Here is a 24258-nt window from a genome sequence, read left to right on the forward strand (position 1 = left end):
ACACTGTACAACAGATGGTTATTATAGGAAAATATTCAATTTTGTCAACTTCATCACTTCACACAAATTTGCTGAATCAATGTTAATTTAAAAAAAGCATTTTCATAAAAGCATACATTACTCACTAGCTTTGTCTACAAATATATACATTTCTATTTAATGAAGTTTTAAATACTAAATAAAAAATAAACATTTAAAATATATACATTCATATTAGGGCATCACAGTTATACATTTGCATAGGACCTTTTTAAAGGGTACTGTACTGTTTTGTACCTCTCTTTTGGTAGTATGGATGGTCTTAAAGACAAATAGATAGACAGATAGTCTAATCAATTTGTTAAGCACTGTAGCCTATAGTATGAATATACAATTTAAAGTATGTTATTTTCAGTGCCCCGGTCAGGCGGCAAGTGCATCACTATGGCTAGGACATACAGCCATAAACACGAAATAATCTGAATTATAAAAAGTTTAAGCTGTATCTTTAATGGCCTAACAAACCTACGATGAAAACCAACCTGATCTCACAAGAATTCATGCATATTTTATAAGTTGGCTAATTCGTATGAATTCGTACGAAGTTAAGCGTGCAAAAACATATGATTATCATTAAAAAAACAATAACGAAACCCCACCCCTAACCCCTTCACAGGCTTCAAGGGAAATCGTACAAAAATGTGGTCGTACTAATTAATACAAATTAGCCACCTCGTAAAATAAGTAGCATAGTGAAAACTCAGAAATCTCAATATCAAAAAAACCCACATCAATATAAAACAGACACTTAAAGGTGCAGTGTGTAGATTTTAGCGCCATCTTGTGGTGAGGTTGCGAATTGCACCCCTCCCTTTCGAAGCACATAGAGAAGCTACGATAGCCGTCACAGCACTTGTCATCATCTGAGACAACGTAGTGACAAATGCGCTCTGTAGAGCAGTTTGTCTGTTTAGGGCTACTGTAGAAACATGTCAGCGCAAAAAGGCGGCTTACATGTAGGGGGACCCACTGTGTGTGTAGATAAAACGGCTCATTCTAAGGTAATAAAAACAATACAGTTAATTATATAAGGCCTTTATCCAACAATGATAATACTGTTATCTGTATTATATTGCATTGCTGTCAAAAGATCATTATGAAATTGACACACTGCACCTTTAAAATGAAATAATAATAGCCAGTATGAAGTTTTTCATAAATGGAAATAGCAGTGTATGTTTCTGTTTGTATCTATCGTTTATTTGGTCAAAGAGTTTTTGGAAAAGAACGTAAAAAATACACACATAAGAGAAACAGCGTAACAGTTTTAATAAATGCAACGATACTCCAAGTAACAGAGTTCAAGTTTTTACAGATTTGGTTTACAAAAATGAATCACATGTAACTGCGCAGTAATCTTTCCTATTGAACAAGTGACTTAAATAATACAGTACAAAAATATCATCAAAATTTCTTATTGAATAAACAGTGGCACTGTAGTATATAGAAAAAGAGACAATAAAGTAATATAATAAAAGATCTCGTGTAGCTTGCTGTCAAGTAAACATAAAATGACATTCACTGGCATTCAGTCTGATACTGTATAAAGGCACTCTCGGCATTATTACAGCATAGTGGGATCACACCAAACCTGCGTCCTTAGCCATTCCAAAAAATATACCTTTCTGCCCGATAAGATTCGTCGGTGTGTCGAATTCTGCTATCTTTCCCTTGTCCAAAACAAGCACTCTGTAACAAGAAGAAGTATTATCTAAGTTTAATCATACAGTCTTGCAATATTTTGGATTCTTTAACATACAGTGTAAAAACGGCAGCCAGAAAACTGTTGTTGCCAGAAAATCTCAGTAAAAATACAAAAACAAAAGGTGGCATTTTCTTTTTCTGACTCCACCCACTGGCAATATTTGAAAAATGCAAGAAAAGTGGGCAGACCCCAACGGAGATAGGGTGTGGTGAGCTTGACCTGCTTAAGTCACGTCATACTGCTTCCGCAACATTCAATAGGAAAATTCAACTGCAGTAGCCACCGTTCAACCTGAAGAGGGCAGCACTCAGATGTTTTTACACCATATATTGTAGCATTGAAACACTTTGGGCTCTATCTTACACCCAGCGCAATGCACAACGCAAGTGTCTTTTGCTAGTTTCCACCATGCGCAATTATAATTTTCACGTTTAATGCCACGTTGTTTAAATAGCAAATGCATTTGCGCCCCCTTTTGCGCCCATGGGCGTTCTGGTCTAAAAACGAGGTGTGTTCAGGCGCGTTGTTGGCGCGTTGCTATTTTGAGGCAACTAAAATAGACTACGCCATTGACCAACAAAAACCTGGTCCAAAGTCTAAAGTCAATGGCGCAATGTTTTTTGTAATTTAAAGAGTGCATTAGTCATATGCGCCTATAAACGGGACGACAACGCGGGTTTGCTTATCACACACATGAATGCGCAGCAGCACAAAAACGCTTTTAAATATGAAAGATTAAAGGATTGAATGTAAAAGATTATTATTGAGTCTCTTGGACATAAATGAGGACTAATTATGAAACGTTAGAAGGCACAAAGAGCTGCTTCACCTGCAGCTTGGTAAGTAAATAAATGCTTTGCTTTAAACAAATGCATCTGTTTTTAAATGTTTTTTTTTTCAAATGCTACCTCATGGATTTATTGTATATGATGACTCTATACCTGTGGATATGGTGAGATGAGAAACATTTTTAGGTAATGCTTAAAAAAACTGACGCTGTCCAAGTGCTGAAACGTGCGGAGAGACGTTTATAAATTCTTTATCTCCTGTTTGTTACAAATAAAGTTTTTTACAGTATAAACCTTTACTTTACATACTTGTAAATTATTTTTTGATGATAATGGATAGCCATACATTTAAAGCAATTAAAAGCCTGCTTTTTTACTTCCATGACTAAATGAAAACGGGTTTTAAAGGTTTTAATGAAAAAAATAACAATTTCAATACAAGTGAAAAACAACACAATTATTTAACATTAATCTTAAACTGGGGATCTTCTTCCTCCGCTTAGTTTTTCAGTTTACAAAGTCCGTCATCTAAATAGGGATTAGACATAGTGCCAGTGCAACAGGCTTTTAAAGGGGATGAGAGCTGAGACTCTCATTGGTTTATTGCACATTATGCCCAAAATACTCCCATTACTCATTAAAACAATAGGACCAACCCTTTTCGACCCTGAGCTCGGCGCACAAACCATTTTTCCCGTCGTTAAATTAGCAAAAGTGGATTCGGACACGGCCATTTAGATGTTGCGCTGTGCACTTTAGAGTTTAGACAATGCGCTTAGATCGTTACAATAGGGCCCTTTATATCCAAATGTCAAAAAAGTTACTCAAATCAATGAACAGCAATAATAAAGCATCATTCTTACAGATTATTAACTAAAAAAGTTGGTTTAGGGTTTAGTTACTCTTTAACTTACAGAAACCATGATTTAACAAAATTAAACCGTAAAAGTACATACAATCCTTTTCACCATAACACATGGTAATTCACAGCATTTACTTTTTCAAAAACTGTACATTTTAGCTTATTTTACCGTATAATTACATTTTAATTAAAGTTTTTAATTGTATATGTCAAGGTTTTAACCGCTTTTAACCGTAGCAAATTACGTAAAAATGACGGTGTACATATTAAAATACAAATTAACTCTTTCCCCGCCATTGACGAGATATCTCGTCAATCAAGAGAAAACGCTTCCCCGCCAATGACGAGTATTTCCGTCTTTCCGTAATACCGCTATTATCCACTAGGCCCTTCTGCAACTTTTTAAAACCGGAAGTATTGCCCTATGGCAAGCTGCTGCATGTCCGTGTCTGTTTTAAAGATCGCTCTGAATGGGATCTCTATGAAAAGTCCGTCACAAAAATGGAATTATCTCTGCTTTTTGCTCAAAATGTGGTGTTTTTGCAGAAACCTACCCATATTCAAAAGCTGATTACAAAAGAACTACTCAAGGTAGGATGAAACGGGTTTTTTTTGTTTGAAAGCAGAGGGTCTGGTCTTTCATTTGGTATATTGTATGTTTATATATTTGAAGAACAACATTTTCTGGAAGGCATTAAACTTTTGTGAAAATCATGAAAAACGCTGGGGCTGGCTGGACACTTTTTTTTTAAAAACGCTGGCGGTGAAAGAGTTAATAACAAAAGATAACATACATATATTTTTAAATGCATCACATTAGATTACAATACATACTTTTTTCTTAAAAATACATATAAAAAATACAGTTTAGACTGTTTGTAAGGAAACTTTAGGTCATTGTCACTACAATACAGGTGACCAGGTAAACCACTGGTTAAAATATTGTGAATAGTGAACCGCTCACTTCTAAATACATGTTAAACTATAAACAGATACAGTTTAGATGTAAAGAAAGCAAGTTTTAGCATTTGACAGTGATTGAAGGTTTCACTTCATTATTGCAGCCCCAATGACTGTAACCTGCCGCCACCTGACTTCCTGTTTGCCACCTCCAATGAATCAGTGTGATTGTCACCCAGTTACTGACCACAGACCACCCACATGAACATCCCACAAACCACAGTGATAACAACAGCACGACAGTCATTCAACGAGACATAATAGGTAATAATCCACTATCTGGGCACCTTTACTACAGTCTGGTATATCAGGTATATTCAATAACAAGAGGTCAAGTTACTTTCCTTCCTGTGCCAATACAATAGTTTTTAAAAACTATAATTGTAGTTTTACTATATTAAAAAATTATAATTGCTTATAATTCATACCTGGTGTAGTCCATAATGGTGTTTAGTCTGTGAGCTATAGTGAAAACTGTGCAGTCTTCAAACTGAGTGCGGATTGTGGACTGGATCAGATCATCCGTCTCCAGGTCAACGGCGGCAGTGGCTTCGTCGAGGATGAGGATCCTAGTCTTCCTCAGCAAAGCTCGAGCCAGACACACCAGCTGCCTCTGACCCACACTGAAAAGATATGAGCAGGTCATTAAAATGCAGTCATTGAAGCAAAAAGAAAGTCATATCAAATACCAAAAATATACAAAAATAACAAAAAAAAATATTTATGTAAAAAATTCATTATTTTCATTTTTGACTCAATGTAATTGTAATTCTAATGAAATAATATGTAATAAAAAAATGTATAAGATGACATTTAGAAAAGGCAATGTAAAAGCATTTTTATTGGTGGAATCCTTAGATTTTCGGACCAAACAGTAAATAACAGAAACTACACCTTTATTGTATTGTATTGAATGTACCTTAGATTTTCCCCTCCTTCTGAGCATTCCAGATTGAGTTTGGCAGTCTGATTGCTAACAAACTTCTTTAGATGAGAGAGTTCAAGAGCGTTCCACACTTCATCATCACTGTATTTACCAAAGGGATCGAGGTTCATCCGCAGCGTTCCAGAAAACAGAACAGGTTCCTACAAATGCATATCAATCACAAGTCAAGTTATTATGAATGCTTTAATTAGCAATACAGTAGCAGACATTGTGTAGTTGAGAAGTGTGCCTGGTGATAATCTCTACATGGCAAGTTCAGGAGCCCTATAGTTTCATATGCTTAACTTACATAAGTTAAATGTCACCTTTGTCAAAAATGAGATAATGAGATTGACTTAATGCTCTTGCCATGTATTATACTGTACATTTGTCAAATACTTTCACTTTAAATTTGCTTACTTCCCACCTCAGGCAATTCAGAAATACTGCTTTGTTTGCAGAATCCATTAAATAGATTTTTCAGAAAAGTCCTCTAAGTGCATTAAAGATGAATTGGATGAATGATGGTGTGCAGAACAACCATGAGTCACATTCAAACTTGTGTCCCTTGTAAGTACTTGGACCTGAATTTAACCTGAATGTGGCTGCCACATAGATCACAGCGCCCCCTAATGTGTGGTTCAGTTTCTTCATTTTTACATTCTGACTTTTATTATTTGCAATGTCGTGTTGAATCTTTACTAAGTCTTGTCCAAAAAAGTGGATTTCTTGGGCTTTTTTTTTTTTTAGAAAAATATAGTAAAGTTGATGATTACCAATGTTTTGACATCACAAGGGGAGCCAATTTTTTCAAATGCCTGCAGAGAATAGTTTAACAAAACTAAGTTACTGTGCTTTTCTTTTTATGAACAGTGTGACAACTTACCCCACTCTTCCCTACAATGTAAAAATTCCTTGTTGCACTAAAATGTTTAAGTATAAATAACTTGAATTTATTTTTTGACTAGTTAGAAGTTGCATAAATTATAAAAATAAAGTTGTATTAACTGAAGTATTTTTTATTTATACCAACTCCTCACAGTAAGTAAAAAATACTTTTAAGTTTGAGTCAAGTTGTTTAAACTTAAAAACTGAGTGCAACAATGACTTTTTATAGTGTATTGATCTGTATGTTTTTCTATAAATATGCAATGTATTGATGATTACTAAGCTCACAGTAAGCTCATAAACATATAGTTTTTAGAGTCATTTGAATATCTTTATTGATATATGGATGTGCTTTAAGGTGTTTCACTATGTTGGCTCCCATGTAAGATTTTTTTTATATTAAAAGCATTTAAAAAATATTTATTGTTTAACTATAGAAAGGAAATCATAAAAATCTTTAATGACTTTAGGGTAAATTATGAGCAAATTTTCATAATTGGGTGAGCTATGTTTTGAGCAAAAGCTGTAAACACCAAGCTGCTTAGGGGTGTATTCCAGAAAGCAGGTTATGTGACTTACCCGGGTATGTTTAGGAGTAAGTAAGCGGATAAACTCTGCTTTCGGTTCCAAAAACGGAGGTAACTTTCGGGTTATGTAAGTAACCATAGCAACTGACTCTCTGAAGATAACTCTCTGCTCCGGAGCAGGTTATGTTGCAGAGTAAGTTGAGTTTACTTAATAAAACGAGGCTCCGGAGGATGTCTGCGCATGCGTGTACATATGATGAGCGTGTAGCGGGCGTGGAAGCATATATTTTGCATAATATTACAATATTAAAGCATTTATTTTATTACATTTACAGTCACGAATATTTATTGCTGTCTTAAAACATTTACGATATTTTCTTTAAAGAAACATTTTTTTAATAGCATGGATTGATATTTGTGATTGGACTAATTACTGTACATTTAATTATGTCCATTATTGATAAAAAATTATTCATATTTGTGTTCGGACTAAATACTATACATTTAATTATGTTCATCATTAATATATCTCCAAATATCAGTAGATGTATGAAACACATTTCCATCAGTTAATTAATGTTAACAAGTACATTTCTATTTAAATTTGGTCAATTCATAAATAACCTCATCTTTCACTTACTAGATAATTTGAGATGAATCTAAAGTTCTAATAAATTGTGTGTGCAAATACATTGTCAATATTGAGCCAGAAATCTTAACATATTTTACTTAAGTGACAATGTGCCAATGTTACAGTAACAAATAGAAACACATGATGCCATCATAATAATAATTACTGAGGGACAGAAGTTACCCCTGCCTGCAGTCTCTGTGCATCTAACCTGACCCACAGAATGACACCCATGAAGCACAGGCATTATTTAACACTGACCCACATGTGAAGCACAGCCTTCATTTGGTGAAACACCATTTAATCACAGACATGGCATAGTGGTCAGAGATTTTCTATTATTAGTTAGATCATGTACACAATGAAATAAAATTATAAATATATATTCCATAGTATCAGATTTATTTCTTAAACATGCGCTTCAGATCTGTAGCCCCCTCTCTACATTTGATCTACAGTTTTTCTAAAATCACCTTTTTTTCTTTATGGGCCTTTTGTGCTTTCCTGGGCTATCATTTTTGAGCCAAAGAGAAATTGAGATATTTGTTTATATTAGATGATACAGAACATATTAGAACATGTTACTATTGACACTAATGTAACATTTCTATTCTCCACTTCTGTCACAGCAGATCCTAATCGTCCAATACAAATGAATGATCATTCTTAGTGTAGTGTACTGAAAAGAATGACACAAAATTTTTGAAAATCTGTAAGGACCGTAAGAAGGCTTAGCAATTAAAAGAGGGTGCATTTATCAGATAAGTAAACATTAAAAAAGATGGCGATACAGTGTCATACAATGGAAAGTCCAAAAACTAAACAGGGTCATTGAAATAAGTACAAGTAGTACAAGTAGTGAATATAATCATAGTGCATTTTATGCATACACAATACAATCATGTCTAAAAAAAAAACTGTAAATAAGCCTTATGACAGATTTATGCACTTTATGTGCCACAGCCCTTTAAACTTAATGGGATTTATGTCTTGTCACATCGTGTGGACACTTGGAAAGAGGAATGTAAACTTTTTTTTTCTGGAGCAATATCTCTTATCAGAACGCAAAAACACCGTGGAACAGCAGGTAAGCACCGCAGCTTTTAAATGTGGACATTGATCATTTACTTTATCGTGACCTGACTATTAAAACATGTTATGAGATATCGCCACTGGTATATTTATAAACAGCATGCAACAACATCTCTCTGACACTTATAAAAAACCGTTTTCTATAGTACTGACAAGAACAAAGTTTAATAATAATCGAGTGCTCGTATCGCGTTAAGAAGAAATGGTAAACCAATAGTAACATTATATAAGTATAGTTTTATTCACTTTTACCTCGCGCCAAAAAAACAAACAAGGCCGACATGAGAGTCAGGGAATCCCTGTCAGAGATGTAGCCCAGAGAGGGCGGTGGTCAGCGGGGCGAGTGAACACTGACATCCGCTCATGCTTTGGTTCTCATACGTACCGAATCTCACTAAGCAAACATTCAAACAGGCGCTCTCTTTACTAATCGACTGTAGATTTAAATATAATACATATACATTCTCGACTGAACTAATCTTAAAACTACACTTTGTGACCAAGAAACGGTAATATAAAGAAACGGCTTTTCCGTCCATTGAGTTGTTATGAGATTCAAAGCAGCCGAAAGTGTTACCTGTCATTCTGGCAGCCCTCAAATCGGTGGCGGAAGAAGTAGTTCTCAAACAAAGAGGCTTTTAAAATAACTCTGTTGTTGTTTTCTAGTTTTCGTTTTTCAAACGTGTGCCGTCGAACTGTTGTATAAAAGCAATTTCGCTCTCGGAGTCGTGTGATATAGAGCTATATCACACTCCTACTCAAGCGATATTGCTTAAATAGCAGGGGACTATTTTCGGGCAGTGCGTAATATCACTACGCCTGCTGCAGCTATGTTACGGCAGCAAAGTTCTTGATTATTACACCAGAATGAGAGTGTGGTTCCTTGCCATATCTGCCTAGAAAATCACAACTTAATTTTCCTTCAGTGTTAGTGCACGATGTAACTAAAGAAGTCAAGTTTTAAATAGGAAAAATATCCAAACTGTTTGGTTATTTTTAAGTGCAATGCTAATGGTCTAATCAGAATCAATGGATTATGCTAAGCTATGCTAAAAGTGGTAGCGCCAGACCCGGAGATCAGCTGAATGGATTCCAAAACGGTAAAAATGAAATGTTTAACTCTAGGGGAGCTAGAAAATGAGCATATTTTCAAAGAAAGTGGAGTGCCCCTTTAAAGAGTGAAATTAAATTCAGATCTGCCTTTACAAGCAAAAACAACAACTAAATGTTAATAACCTGGGCACAAGCTAACAATCCATTAGCCACAATAGTGTTTTCAATTGAACAAGCTCATTAGCCACTGTTTGTAAGCCTCAAGGTGCTTTGGCCTCCTCTATTGCCAGGACCAAAATCACAATCAACTGCTTTATGGCACTAAATAGGGAAATTTGCTGATTTTGCTGACATACTGTAGTAAACCCAACATGAGTGAAATGCTAATATAAAGATAAACACCATTGTCAAGCTGTGCTTAACTTACAACAGATGTCATACCACCGACAAAGCCAAAGAGATTTCAGAAGACCAACCTGAGGAATAATGGTGAGTTTGGATCTGAGGTCATGAAGGCCGATTTCAGAGATTTTCACCTCATCGATTACGATATCCCCCTCCGCTGCCTCCAGCAGGCGAAAGAGACACAGCGTCATGGACGACTTACCGGCCCCTGTTCTTCCTACAATGCCGATCTGTAGAAAAAAAACTGTTTTTAAATCCCTGTGATGTGTGATATAGAGGCCATGCTTCAAAAATTTTGTTAAACACAAATGAATGCAAGCCAAATCACAAGAAGTCACTATGAAGGCGCATTTACCGTAGTAAAACTTTGCATTTTACAAAAAATCTGAGCAATGAAGACTTACGGATGACGCAATGTCAAAGGTTTGTATCAGGGTTATGTTTTGTGAACTTTAAAAAATAATTTGAAGCCAACCCATAACAAATTGCGTGGTTTGGCAGTGTTTCGCCAGCAAAATTTCACAGCACTTTAAAGTAGCATTGTGTTACTTTTAGAAGGATCTCTTGACAGAAATGAAATATAATATACATAACTAGTATTCAGTGGTGTACAAAGATTTTATTTACATGTACACTGCAGGTTAGTAATGGGAATCACTTTAACCAATTGCTTTAAAAAATTATTCACTGTTCGAAGCACTCAAAACACTTAAAGGATTAGTCCATGTTTTTTGAGGAAAACATTTCAGGATTTTTTCTAATTTTAATGGACTTTAATGGACCCCAACACGTAATAGTATTAATGCAGTTTAAAATTGCAGCTTCTACGGCATTTCAAAGGACTCTAAACAATTTCAAACGAGGCATAAGGGTCTTATCTAGCGAAACGATTGTCATTTTTGGCAAGAAAAATAAAAAATATGCACTTTCAAACCACAACTTATCGTTTATCTCTGGTCCTGTGGCGCGCCAGCGCGACCTCACGTAATTGCGTAATGACGTCGAAAGGTCACGTGTTACATATATGAAACGCACATTTGCAAATAAACTGACACAAAGACATTAATTAGTATCATTCGACATACAACAACGTCGGAACGGTCCTCTTTCTTCACACTTGACCTCTTGACGTGATCACGTATTACATGAGGTCGTGCTGGTGCGTCACAGGCCCGGAGATAGACGAGAAGTTGTAGTTTAAAAGTGCATATTTTTTTAATCTTTTTTCTAGATAAGACCCTTATGCCTCGTTTGGGATCATTTAGAGTCCTTTGAAACAGCAATTTTAAACTGCATTAAAACTGTTAAGTATTGGGGTCCATTAAAGTCCATTAAAATGAGAAAAATCCTGAAAAGTTTTCCTCAAAAAACATAATTTCTTCTCGACTGAACAAAGAAAGACATCAACATTTTGGATGACATGGTGGTGAGTAAATTATCTGGATTTTTTTAAAGAAAATTGACTAATCCTTTAAATATGGCTCCACCTGCTGGTGAAATTGTTGTCAAAGCAACAAGATCTAAGTCCAAACTTTTTACAAAATCATTTGCAAAGGTTTTTCTAAAAATATGTTTTAACACTCCACTTTTAATTATGCACATGTTTGTGAATAAATGTATCTATAAACAAAAATTATGCGAAATGGTAGCGTTATCATTTAAACGGATGAATGTTTTATGAACTTGCATAATAAAACAGACCTGAGTTCATTCAATATTAGACATTGGGCATTTGTGATCAACTCCCCCTAGTGGTGAACCATCAGATTTTCGATCGAAACAGTAATGACGTAATGAAGCCTCGTTTGCTAAAATCACGTGACTTGGCCAGTTTGAAACCACTAATTCGAAACAAAAGATTGATAAATGTTTTGTGGCTTCATGAAGCAGTGTTTCGAAATCTGCCAACACTACCGCAGGTTACACGAGACTCGCCATTTCACACCGCAATGTTTCTACAGTAGCCCTAAATGGACAAACTGTTTGTCTTGTGGTGATGGCTACTGTAGCTTCTCTAAGCGTTTCGAAAAGGAGGGGTGAGCTGTGGAATGATGTGTCGGTTGCAATTCACAATCTCACCAGTAGATGTCGCTAAAATCTACACAGTGCACCAGTAAAAATGTATTGCGATGATTCTTACCTTTTCTCCTCCTTTCACCTTCAGAGAGATGTTTCTCAGCACCAGGTCCAGACCTTCTCGATACCTCACACTGTAATCCACAAACTGTACATTCCCTATAGGGGGCCAATCTGATGGGGGCATAGTTTCTGACACTGTCCATGGAGCCTATGAATATATGAACATATATGTCAGCTTACATGTTCTCAAAGATGTACCATCTGCTTCTAGAACAAAGGTGCCCAAACTGGACCTTTAATTTGGCCCAACATGCCATGTGAGCTAAGGAAAAAGGATAAGTGTCATTGACCCAGATGTTCGTATTTTTTAATTAAACACTTTCTAAAATTCAAAATTTTTTGTTTTATTTTATAAAATTCAAGGAATGAAAGTGAATTAATTTTTATGTACAGGCATACTTTAAGGTGTGTAGACAATTTCATCATGTCTGGATCCGAACTTCACTTCCGTTTTTTTTTTTTTAATGGTATGACTAGTTGCTAAACTGATCTCTTGAAGAAATGCATTGTCGAAAATAACAACTGTTTTGGTTTCCTATGTAATCTATGTGTTGTTTTTTGCTTGTTATATAAATAAACTACGTTTAAATAGTTTACCGGAAGTTACATGTTGACCACGAAAGCTGCTTGTTTATGTTGTTACTGCTAAAACCGTCTATAGCTTGCGTCACGAAACTAAATGAACTTGGGTACTATAGGGCTAATAATGGAGAGGCCGAGGCACACAGACAAAAGGAAATTTAAAAATGATTGGCAAAATGATTTCTTTTAACAACCGTTACATTTGAAAATAAAACCGCATTAGTTATGCTTAAACAGAATAATGTTTGCTTATTCATTTTTTAAATATTAGAAAATTATAAATTAGGAGAATCAGGGCAAATTTATTTTTAATATAACACAGCAACATTTAATTTCGGCCCACGGCCCTCAGTCAAGTTTTTTTTGGCACTTGGTAGGAAAAAATTTGGGCACCCCTGGTCTAGAAGGACAAAATTTACACAAACTACTTTCTGCTACCATTTGTGTTTTGAGATTGCTTCACAATTGTTTTAATGAGCTACCACTTTTCTGCATGCTTGTATTACGGTACATTCACATGGGCCGTAAGAGTTGACGCTTCCCAATAACTTTTAATGGGTGACGTCATGCGTTGCCGAACTGAATTGTGGATCTGTCGGTGCCGCGTCAGAAGTTGAACATTCCTCAACTTTTAAAGTGGCAACGCGTGCATCAGCCAATCAGAATGCCTTATGCAAATAACCAAGGCAGAGATAGGCTATTACGGCCACTGTGATTGGCCGTTGTCCACGCTTCAGACAAGCCTTCCAACAAGCTTTAACGCTTTCGCCCCGTGTGAATGTACCGTTACTGACTTCATTCATTCATTCATTTGACAGACGTTTATTCAAAAGTGACTTATGGTGCATTACAAGGTATTTTTTATCAGTACATGTGTTCCTTGCGTTCGAATTCATGACCTTTTGCGCTGCTAATGCAATGCTCTGCCAACTGAGCTATAGTGTTTAAAAGTCGGCAAAAGTAACAGAATGGTAAATGAAACTTGCTGACCGATAAAATGATTAAATTATATTGTACTGCACCTCAGTTTGTGTCTCTGAGTATTCTTTCACTCTCTCCACTGCTACTATGTTACTCTCAAGGTCAGAGGTCATCCTCACCATCCAGTTTAAAGACATCGTCACCTAAGAAATAAAGTGGTAAATACAAAACGTACTGTTACAAAATTTAAGTGATTACATACAAGATTTCAACAATTGTGCTATTGCTTTAAGAAATGTAGTAATGTATAAACAACATAAACAACAAACTGCATGAATTTACAGTACAGCAGCTGTAGATGATAACTAATGTTCGAAGTTCAAATAATGCTTAGATATCACATGGCTTGTGATCAGTGACCGGCGGGTGACTTCTCTACCGTGGGGGACGAATTCAAATATCTGAACCATGTGCATCATGTCAAAATACGTGCCTGCTACACACGCATTGGGTTAGGATTTATAAAAAGGATTTATGACAAAAGAGACGTTCACAAAAAACACTAACTTAACACTAAACTCTGATTACGCATGAGATTAAGCGAGTATCTGGCAATAGTGAGCGTCTCTTTTAATTATCATAAACCTTGAAGCGTTTGCAGCAGGCTCCTATTTTGAAATGACACGTGATGCACATACAGTAGGTTCACATGACACACCGAACAATATTTTGAAATTACGAACCACACACAAGACGGGATAAATACATGTTTTGACGAGTTTGCATCATGCGCCCTCGAAAAAGAAGTCACCGCCCACCACTGCTTGTGATGATATAATACACAATCAGTATAAAAATTATGTTTATTTACCTGCAGCGCATATGACACCGACAGTCCAACCAAACCAGGATTGAGCTTGTCCTTCCCAATGACAGCAAACAAAGCAGCAAACAGCACTATGCAGTTCCCGATAAACTCGATTCGAACCCCCAACCACCTGTTTTCAGTTAAACACAATACTGTGAACACTCACACAGCAGATCTCACATGTCGCAATAAATAACATTTCCAAATAAGTAAATGCTAGTTTTTGTGTAGTAAATAAATAAATAAAATAGAGACATAAATGAGCAGAAATGCATCCAAATGTGAGCGGCACTACAACCTACCTGTTGGAAACAATACCAGGGTAGTAACTCTTTTGGTTCTCATCCACTTTCATATCACTCAAGAGCACAAAGGCATCGTTTCGCCCGTAGGCACGGATCACACTTGTGCCCGTGATGGTCTCCGAAAAATGAGAATATATAGGAGACCTACTGACAGATTCCAGTCTTTTAAGCTGCCGAGACGTGGCAACATAAAATCTCTACAGAGGAAATTGAGGGGAAAGAAACAAACATCCTGTTCAACTGCTATTACAACCATTGACAGCAATATAATAGTAACAGCAACAACAGCACACATATTAAACTATGTTTACTATCTATACTGTAAAAATATATATACTGTATTTTTCACTGACCCATAAATGAAATGTAACACTATGATAATGTTGTAGTGTTTGTTTGGTTGGTCAGGCATTAACACCTCAATGGGTTTACAAGGACATCAACATAAATAAAAACAATGGATCTGATATTTTGGGTGCATGCAACAGACAATTAATTCAGTCATCGCAAGAAAATACAGTGCAGTTAGGAGAGAATCACGCCATGCAAAGCCTGTGCAATCCAAGAAGAATCAGTGAGATTACGTAAATCACAATTATGCAATGAAAGATTGGGCACCTAGATGCTTTAGGACAGAGGAACATGTGTGGAAATATCTATGAGAATTTCAGAAGAATGACTAGGGAATAAATGACGACGAACCGTTGAGTTATTTGAAAATAATGCACACCAAAGGTGGTAATGTGGGCATGACGCAAAGCAAATTGTGGTGCATTTTTTTCCAAATAATTCAAAGAGTCAATTATTCCTCTTATACCACGGATACCACAAACATTGCTCTGGTGCTTATTTTTAAGACATTTTAATGAAAAATAATCAACACCCATTTAGAATTTCTCAGCCAATCAGAATAAAGCATTCAACAGGCCCGTGGTATAATACAATGATAAATAACACTATATCATCTACAGTATTTAAACTGTATGTGATGTCACAGATTGTTTGTGTTAGCACTGTAATGTCATTTTATTTGTTTGGTTAATAATCAAGGTCTGAACTGGTTCAAATGGATTTCTTGCTAAATCGTTAGTAGCTTAATAAACTAACAAAGCCTAAATCAACAAAAGACACACCCAACACAATCTCACCGCTACAGACTATATTATGTTTTAGTGAATTGGTAGCTATTTCGAATAAATTGATATGATGTCATCTGCTATATTTTTCCAGTGATGATTGTGTTTACAAATTGATGTTTTTTCTAATAATCCTAGATTTTTAAATCACATCATATGAATCCATATCACCACCTCATAAAATAGTCACGTTTTCCTGTGAGATCACGTTGACGCACCACCAAACCCACAGCGTACAGTAAGTATTCTGATTCACTTATGTGGCTACTCTCTACTCACTGCCCTCACATCCCTATTCTATTAAAACTCCTAAATGCCAGGTACAAGGGAAAAGTCCACTTGAACTCGACTTTTACATGCCTGTTACGTGTGCTAGCATTAGTACTGAACTGTTAAAAGAGAGTACGAATGATGATGTACATAAAGGTTGGACTGATGAAATGACGAGATTACTGTACAGCACAACAACACTTCATGCCATGTTCAGTATACAGACAAATGAATTAATGTACATGCTACTTCTGCAAAGCTAACTCTACAGTAAAAGACTGTTCTTACACCTTCAATACTTTTTAAGAGTTTCATGAGCACGAAAACAAATTACAGTATGTCATAAACTTTACATTTCCCCTCAAATGAAGACGATTTTCATGTCCATAAACAGTAGGGTTCAAAAGTCTGAGTCTATACTGAACATCTGGGATTCAAAATCTACACTGTCAGAAACAATGTTAAAAATGGTCCCAGGCTGTCACTGGGGCGGTACCCTTTAAAGGGGACATTTCAATATGTAAAATAAATTTTCGGTGTCTCCAGAGTAAATAATAGATGTCCTTCAAAATGCAAATGAGCTGATGAAAAGCAAACACTGATCGCCATAATGGTGGTTTGTTGAAATGGAAACTCAATTGTGCTGTCAATTATTTCTCTCTCTTTGCACTAAATGGCAGTGGCGTGGTTGGATAGTGCAGATTAAGGGGCGGTATTGTCCCCTTCTGACATCACAAGGGGAGCCAAATTTCAATTACCTATTATTTCACATGCTTGGAGATAATGGTTTACCAAAACTAAGTTACTGGGTTGATCTTTTTCACATTTTCTAAGTTGATAGAAGCACTGGGGACCCAATTATAGCACTTAAACATGGAAAAAGTCAGATTATCATGATATGTCCCCTTTAAGAAGATCCTAATACGTACCATTTGAGGTACTACTACGCACTCTTTGGTACCTCTGATGTATGTTTATGAACTTTTTAGGTTCAACGGTGTACTTTAAAAAAGGGTACGGCACCAGTGACATAGGGACCATTTCTTGACCATTATTTCTGACAGTGTAACTGAAATTCTAAATAAATAGAAAGTTTTAGAGGTTTGTAATAATTAAATTAAATATAAATAAATTTTTGTACAAAAACTAACATGTTCTTGCTTCAACTGGGCATACATTAAATTTCAGGTTAACACTGACAAGTTCTACAAAGTAAAAGGGGAACATCTAAAAATGTAAAATATATTGGTGATTTTCCATTGGATAAAACAGTACAGCTACGTTTTCCACTATGTACAGTACCCAATACTTTTTAGTACCTCCTTTGTTGAGTTTCCAAGCGAGCCGTACCGATACTAAAACATCACGTGTAACACTGCAGGTCACTGATTGGTAAGAGAAAATCGTCACTACCAGCGTCATTGCTAAATGCAAGATTAGCTTACCCTCGTGCACCGTTGAGCAAACTAACGTTACATTCACACGGGCCGTAAGCGTTAACGCTTGACGGAAGGCTTGTCTGAAGCGTGGCCAACAGCCAATCACAGTGGCCGCTACACATGCTCCGGTCTTCCATAAACGTAATTAGCTGGCTCTGCTTTGGTTATTTGCATAAAGCGATCTTATTGGCTGATGCATAATGCGATCTTATTGGCTTCAAAATTTGAGAAATGTTCAACTTCTGTCCGACGGATCCACAATTCAGTTCGGCAACGCATGACGTCACCCATTAAAAGTGAATGGGAAGCGTTAACGCTTACGCCCCGTGTGAATGGACCGTAAGTGAGGTTGTCATCTGTGCTTTGTTGTACAAGTTCCCAAACTCCTTTTTAGCGGTAATTAACACAATCACATGCCGAAAATCAAGAACAGCATCGATATGCTCCGTTGGTACCTGTTGTACGTGGTATCACGTTTTTACGATGATGTCACGGCAGTAGAGGCGGCGCAACTGTATCGATTCTGTAATCCCACCCGCTCTAAAGTGGTACTAAACTCCAATGGAAAAGCAAACCGAGCCAAAGTAAAGCCAGCTGAGCTATCCAATGGAAAGCACCATATGTACTTTTCCACTCAAATTATGGTAGCAAAATTAACTGTAATAAAAAGTACTAAGAGGGGAAATGCAAAACTGGTTCTACTGTATACCATTAGCGTAAAGTTCTCAAAATCCCAAGAAAGTGCTTTGGTAAAAAACAGCTACTGCCTAAGGGGGCGTGGTGTACACCAAGGCGGCCGGTGTACGTTTTCAATTGTTTCCAATGGAAATGCCACGCTTTAAAAAAATGGCTGATTTTATCCGCGCTAATCGCCAACGCTAGCACTGAGCACCCAGAGTTGAAAAATTTAGGTAAAACGCTCAGCTCGTCAATATCACTTTTTATTTAACCGTCCAATCACAGTGGACGAGGGGTGGAACAAATACCACAACAACCAACCGGTGCATCATACAGCGTATTTATACAAAGTCTTATAGCAATCCAAGCACCCAGCTAAAAAAACTCTGGCAAGCGCCTACAGTTGCCATCTGCCTGGCGTTTTTGCCGTGTTTAAATGCTTTGGTGTACACGCCGCCAGTTCAGGGGTTCGAGTCTTGATGGCCACCAGAGTCTCGACTCCATGACTGCACTAAAAACCAAATGACCAAACCACATGGTGTACACTACTACAACACTAAAACAGTGCTAATGCAGCTAGAACATAAAAGAAACATGTTAGCATGCTGTATTAATGAGTTAGCAGACTCCTATTTACCTGGACCCACCAATAGAACAGCATTAACGGCACTACGACTATGAGGAACATAGGGGTGAGGACAGAGCATACGATCAGCACATTGACTGTGTACCAGAAAGTGCGCATCCAGATATCAATATTGTTTGGCAAGGCAGAGTCTATCGTGTCCACATCTTTGCTGAAGCGGTTCAAGATTCGGCCTGAGGGTGTGGCCTCGAAAAAGGCCTGGGGAGCTCTCAAAATGGCGTGGAGCATGTCGCGGTGGGTGGCGTGGGCCGCCTTCAGCATGCTGTAAGCCCGGCACAGTAAACAATTGCCCAGAATCAGCGCACCTGTTGAAGGGGCAGCACAATGAGAGACAGTGAGGAAGTGGAGGGTTAGTCGCGTGCCCTCTCTCGGCTCACGTCTTAAAGCTTTGGTTGAATAAATCAGCTATTAAACAAGCTACTACTGTACATGAACACTTGTGAGGGATTAATACTGATTTGGCACTATGGGGATGGCTGCCATCACGCTGCACATATCTAGAAAAGAAAAAGACTCATCTGAACGTCAATGTTGATATGATTTACCATGAGATAGGAAATAAGAAGCATATGTGCCTCATGCACTACTACAAGAATTTCACCAGAGGGCGCTAATACACCACAAAACCACTACAGTAAGAAAGACCCTTAAATGCAAACCACAAGGCAAAGACTACACTACTGTATGAACCGAACCAACTCTCAAGAGATATGATATGACTCTGCACCTATAATCACTGTAAGTGTACATGTGTGTATTCGTGTAATGGTGTGTGTGCTTATGAATGTGTGTGAGTGTGATTGCAGCCGAGCAGCAGAAGTCGGAACAGGAAGTGTGCGGGCAGGCATAGTGGAGAAACAGGAAATGAACACATGACAGATAAACAAGAAAAGGGAAAATTCAAGACATTTTGTACCACATTCACATGCGCTAACAATATTAAGGTTTCATCCAGCATTGATCGTAGAGCTGCAAAAAAAATACCTGCACAAAGAAGTAAATGCATGCCAGGGGAATAATGACCAGGGCGAAAATGGGTGTACTGATTATTATAACAATCATGGTGGACAGGGAGGCAAAGAAGGTGCCCAGGAACATCAGCATTGTGGATGGAAGAACTTCATCTATCACATAAATATCCTTGGAGAAGCGGTTGATGATCCGGCCTATAGGGGTGGTATCAAAGAAAGACTGGGGGGTGTGAAATTTGTTGTCCAGCAGGGCCTCGTGCAGCTTGCGTGCCGCCTGGATTTTCCCCAGGGCGAGAGTAAAGGAAGAGAATGTAACCAGGATGCCTGTGTTAGAGAGACCAGAGCAAGGGGGAGAGGGTCACTACATACTACATAGACCTGCTGGAAAAAATGGGGTTGTGGGTAGAATTGGGGGGGGGGGTTGTTGAGAGAGAGAGAGAGCTAAAAGGCAAGATTAATGTTCAGGAGCAAATACACAAAAGGTGCACATATCTGTATCATGGAAAAGAAAATTCACCCAAAAAATTAAATTCTGCCATTAGTTGCTTTGTTGCTGTTTCAGATTTTTATACAGCTATATTCTATTTCCACAGCAGTACAAACAGGTACCGTAATAAACATGGTTATCAAGTTTCAAAGAGGACAAAGATACACCGTAAAAGTATCCTAGCATTTATGCATTCGGCAGACGCTTTCATCCAAAGCGACTTACAGTGCATTACAAGGTATACATATTTTACCAGTATGTGTGTTTATTGGAATCAAATCCAAGACATTTTGTGCTGCTAATGCAATGATTTATCACTGAGCTACTGTATACAGCAGGGGTGCAAACTCATCAGGGGTGAAAAAGGTGAAAAAGACACAAGATACCCTTCTACTTGAGCAATAGCAGGAAACTGCAGGATCTCTTAAACCTAAATAAAATTCAATCCTAATTTCTAATTTTAAAGAAATTCGTCTTTTTACTTCATTCTGCTCAAAAACGCTCAAGATGTGTTTTCCCATTTCTCTGTATTAGCCCTTACCCCTTAGTTTTGCATGTTCACGTGAAAGTAAGGGCTATCCCAATTGGCCCTTACCCTCATGTGAATGTGCAAAACTAAGGGGCAGGGGTAAGGGGTAAAACAAAGAAATGGGATTAGTGCCAAGAGAAGTCAAACTAAACACAGACGATGCCTAAAGAAGACATTTAGTCCTGAAAAAAATAAAATAAAAAAATAAATAAATATATTGTACATATTTTCTGTATTTCCTGTTTGTATCTTAATAAACTAGATTGAAAAATAAATATGAATGGACATTAAAACTTCTAATACAACAAGTCTGGTGGTGGTGGCCTAAGACTTATAATATATATATATATATATATATATTAAATGAAAATACAATAATCCTAAACATTTAATTCAAATGTTCATTTACATGTACATTCTATATAATCCGAACCAAACGTCTGCGTACGCGCACAGCCAAGGTTGCCAGATTCAGGTATCAAAACCAGCCCAATGGACAGGTAAAACTAGCCCCAAAGCATCCCAATGACTACTAACACCAAAAACTAATAAACAAAATACTTTCATCTTTAACATGTAGAAAAAAATGAAAATGCTGAAACAGTTTGAAGGTACCCCAAATCTGAAGTCCGCAAAAATTCAGAAAACTTGGCAACGCAGCACAAGCATCTCTCGTCAAGTTCACGCTTGATCTTTGTATGTACAGAGTCAAAGTTTAGTTGGCGAAAGTTGTTCTTAAGAAGTTTTCAGATATAGGCAATGAAAACACATTTCGAAAGGCAGAACGCTATTATATTTCTTCATGTAATTTTATGAAAGACATGAAAGCTGCAGCGCGTGTTTGCCTTGCATGTTTTTGTGACGTGAATCATGTGATACGTAAATAAGAGGCGAATATAAGACGTGAACTTAAAGGTGGAGTCCATGATGTTTGAAAGCCAATGTTTATATTTGAAATCACCTAAACAAACACGCCCCTACCCCAATAGAATCTGGACCTTCTGTTGATAGACCCGCCCCACACATACGCAACCCGGCATTTGATTTGATTTGAATGGCTGTAAGTGTGTTTTGGTAGTCGGCCCGTCTCCTTTTCCAACGCGTTTTTCAAACATCGTGGACTCCGCCTTTAAGTGTGAACTTCAGAATTCTTCTGCGCGAGTATGCGTGCTCAATCTGCACAGACTGCTTAACTCTCGTCAATTATGAGAATTGCTTACCTGCCAATGATGAGTATTTCTGGCTTTCCGCAATACCGTTATTATCCACCGGGTGGCACTCTTCCGCAACTTATGCAACCTGGAAGTAACACCTCACGTGAAAGAGTAAGAACTCCGTGTATGTTTTGATGATCGCTCTGAATCTGATCTCTATCAAAAGTTCTTCACAAAAATGCAATTATCTCAGCTTTTTGTTCAGACAGTGAGTGAAATCACAGCAATTCTGCTATACCAAATGCCCAATGCTGTAATATTACAACATTTTCATAAAAACTTACCAAAATGTAAAAAATGTAAAAACCCATTGATTTTTGCATTAGAGGACTCTTACACAACATATAAAAGGTATAGAAAAGTTTTTTACATTTTCTGGAAGGCATTAAACTTTTGTGAAAATCATGAAAAATCCTCCCGCTGGCTGGCGACTTTTTTTTTAATGTTGGCGGTGAAAGAGTTAAACTTCGGCAGCAAATAAGGGGACTATAAATTGTAAAACATAACCCGCCAAACTGGTTAGTGATTTGACATCGTTATCACAATAGCTGGACAACTATTTCGCAGACCCCCCTCACCCCCATTTTCAAAAACTCGAATCTAGAAGAATTACAAGAATGGCCTATTTTGGATCCAAAACGGCGAATTTTGCCAAAATCTGACAAGTTTGCACCCCTGATACATTAGCATTTTTTCTTTGCGTTAAGAACATACTTTACAGTGAACTGTGCAGGATTATTTAGACTTATATAAATATAATCCTTCTAAGTTATTACTTATAATTCACTAGAAGTGTATGGTAGTGCTTGAAACGCCATCCTCCATCTGTATTTTCTTCTATGGTTTTGGGGTGCTCAGGACATTTCTGAGAGATAACCTTTGGACAGAGGGTGTGTAGCCCCCAGCCAATAACCACATGCAAGTCATAGTAAGTCATCATTGATTTTACATTTGGGTCTCTTTCTTAACACAAAGCTATCATGATATGACATGATATCGATTATAGGAAATTTTTATGGTGTTTATCTCTTGTTGTCCTTCTTTGAAATTGACAAACGTGGTCACTTTAACAGACATCCCACTGTGCAAAAACTCATTTCAGGAAGAAAAAAAATGTGTATTTAATATATACACACTACAGTGTAAGCCCGCCCACAGTGAAAACTGATTGGACTAGTTATCAGAAAGAGAGACTACTCTACTGCTAGTCGCTGGCGGTCTGAATGGGACATCAGTCTCTTCAGACTATAAAAATTTTAACCGGACCTCTCTAACTCACACATTTCTGGGATATTTTACATAATTTGCGAGTATTAGGGAGCTAATATTAATATGCAAGAGACTTCCAGAACAGCTGAGAGATGTGGGATGTCTGCTGTAATAAACCATCTGCTTGAAAATCAGATTCAATTCAAAATTAATTTTCCTGTTTGGGTGAACTTTTCTTTAACCATGCACATAATTGAAATGTAAGACCAGGATTATATTACATGCACATACTTGATATTTCAGTTCATTTTATTTGGCATCAGTCTTGGGTTCACTTAATCTAATCAGACCAGGCTCCATTAGATTAACAGGCCTGTGTGCACTACATCTAACTCGCACAACATCCGCATTACATTATGCAAATAGTATATAGACCATGTCATACCTTGTGAAATGCCCAGCGCCGCGTACACCCCCACCCTCATTTGTACATTCTCTTGCGTTTGGTTGTTGTGTTCATCATTAGTCCATTCACTGAGCCAGAAATTTGCTCCTATCGCTGCCGCGCTCTGACAGCCATACAGGAAGCAGATGAAAACAGACAGGAGAGGTCCCACCGCTTTTGCATACTCCCAGTAAACCTTTAACTTCACCTGAAAGAGGAAGGTGTCATGGAAAATGCAGTTTACTGTCATGTTAAAACTAGCTGCGTTTCCATTACATATTTGCGCAAAACTTCAGCGATATTTTCTATATGTCGCAAAAAAACATTAGCGAAATGACGGCGTTTCCACTAACCGATGATATGCAATTTAAACATGTCCACTGATGTTGGTATGTTTACTAATATCACATCCACCACACTCAGCATTATTTTTACCGAAAGGACTTAAGGGGGTGTGCACACCAAAGCTTTTAAACGCGGCTGAAAACGCCTGGAGTACACCAAATGCCAGCTGTTTTTTCAGCTGAGCGCTTTGGTAGCGCTG

At 37.3% G+C, this 24258-nt stretch overlaps 1 protein-coding gene across 4 annotated transcripts in view; it reads right to left on the reverse strand.

The window, feature by feature from the left end:
* Window positions 1-1291: 1291 nt before the first annotated feature.
* abcc3 (ATP-binding cassette, sub-family C (CFTR/MRP), member 3) overlaps window positions 1292-24258 on the reverse strand; it is an 85686-nt gene continuing 62719 nt past the window's right edge. Inside the window, exons 22-31 of one of the 4 annotated variants that reach the window (XM_073866593.1) lie at window positions 23715-23922; window positions 18851-19164; window positions 14688-14887; window positions 14389-14515; window positions 13619-13720; window positions 12016-12162; window positions 9947-10105; window positions 5274-5440; window positions 4783-4977; window positions 1292-1728 (exon numbers count right to left, since the gene is read on the reverse strand). In XM_073866593.1, the coding sequence (XP_073722694.1) occupies window positions 1620-1728; window positions 4783-4977; window positions 5274-5440; window positions 9947-10105; window positions 12016-12162; window positions 13619-13720; window positions 14389-14515; window positions 14688-14887; window positions 18851-19164; window positions 23715-23922 (1728 nt within the window). In that variant the 3' untranslated portion in view covers window positions 1292-1619. Of the gene's footprint in view, window positions 1729-4782; window positions 4978-5273; window positions 5441-9946; window positions 10106-12015; window positions 12163-13618; window positions 13721-14388; window positions 14516-14687; window positions 14888-18850; window positions 19165-19843; window positions 20155-23714; window positions 23923-24258 lie in introns of those variants that run through there. The other 3 variants (XM_073866594.1, XM_073866595.1, XM_073866596.1) reach the window with 3 other exon arrangements.

This window comes from Misgurnus anguillicaudatus, chromosome 4 (assembly GCF_027580225.2).
Source record: "Misgurnus anguillicaudatus chromosome 4, ASM2758022v2, whole genome shotgun sequence".
Lineage (NCBI taxonomy): Eukaryota > Metazoa > Chordata > Actinopteri > Cypriniformes > Cobitidae > Misgurnus > Misgurnus anguillicaudatus.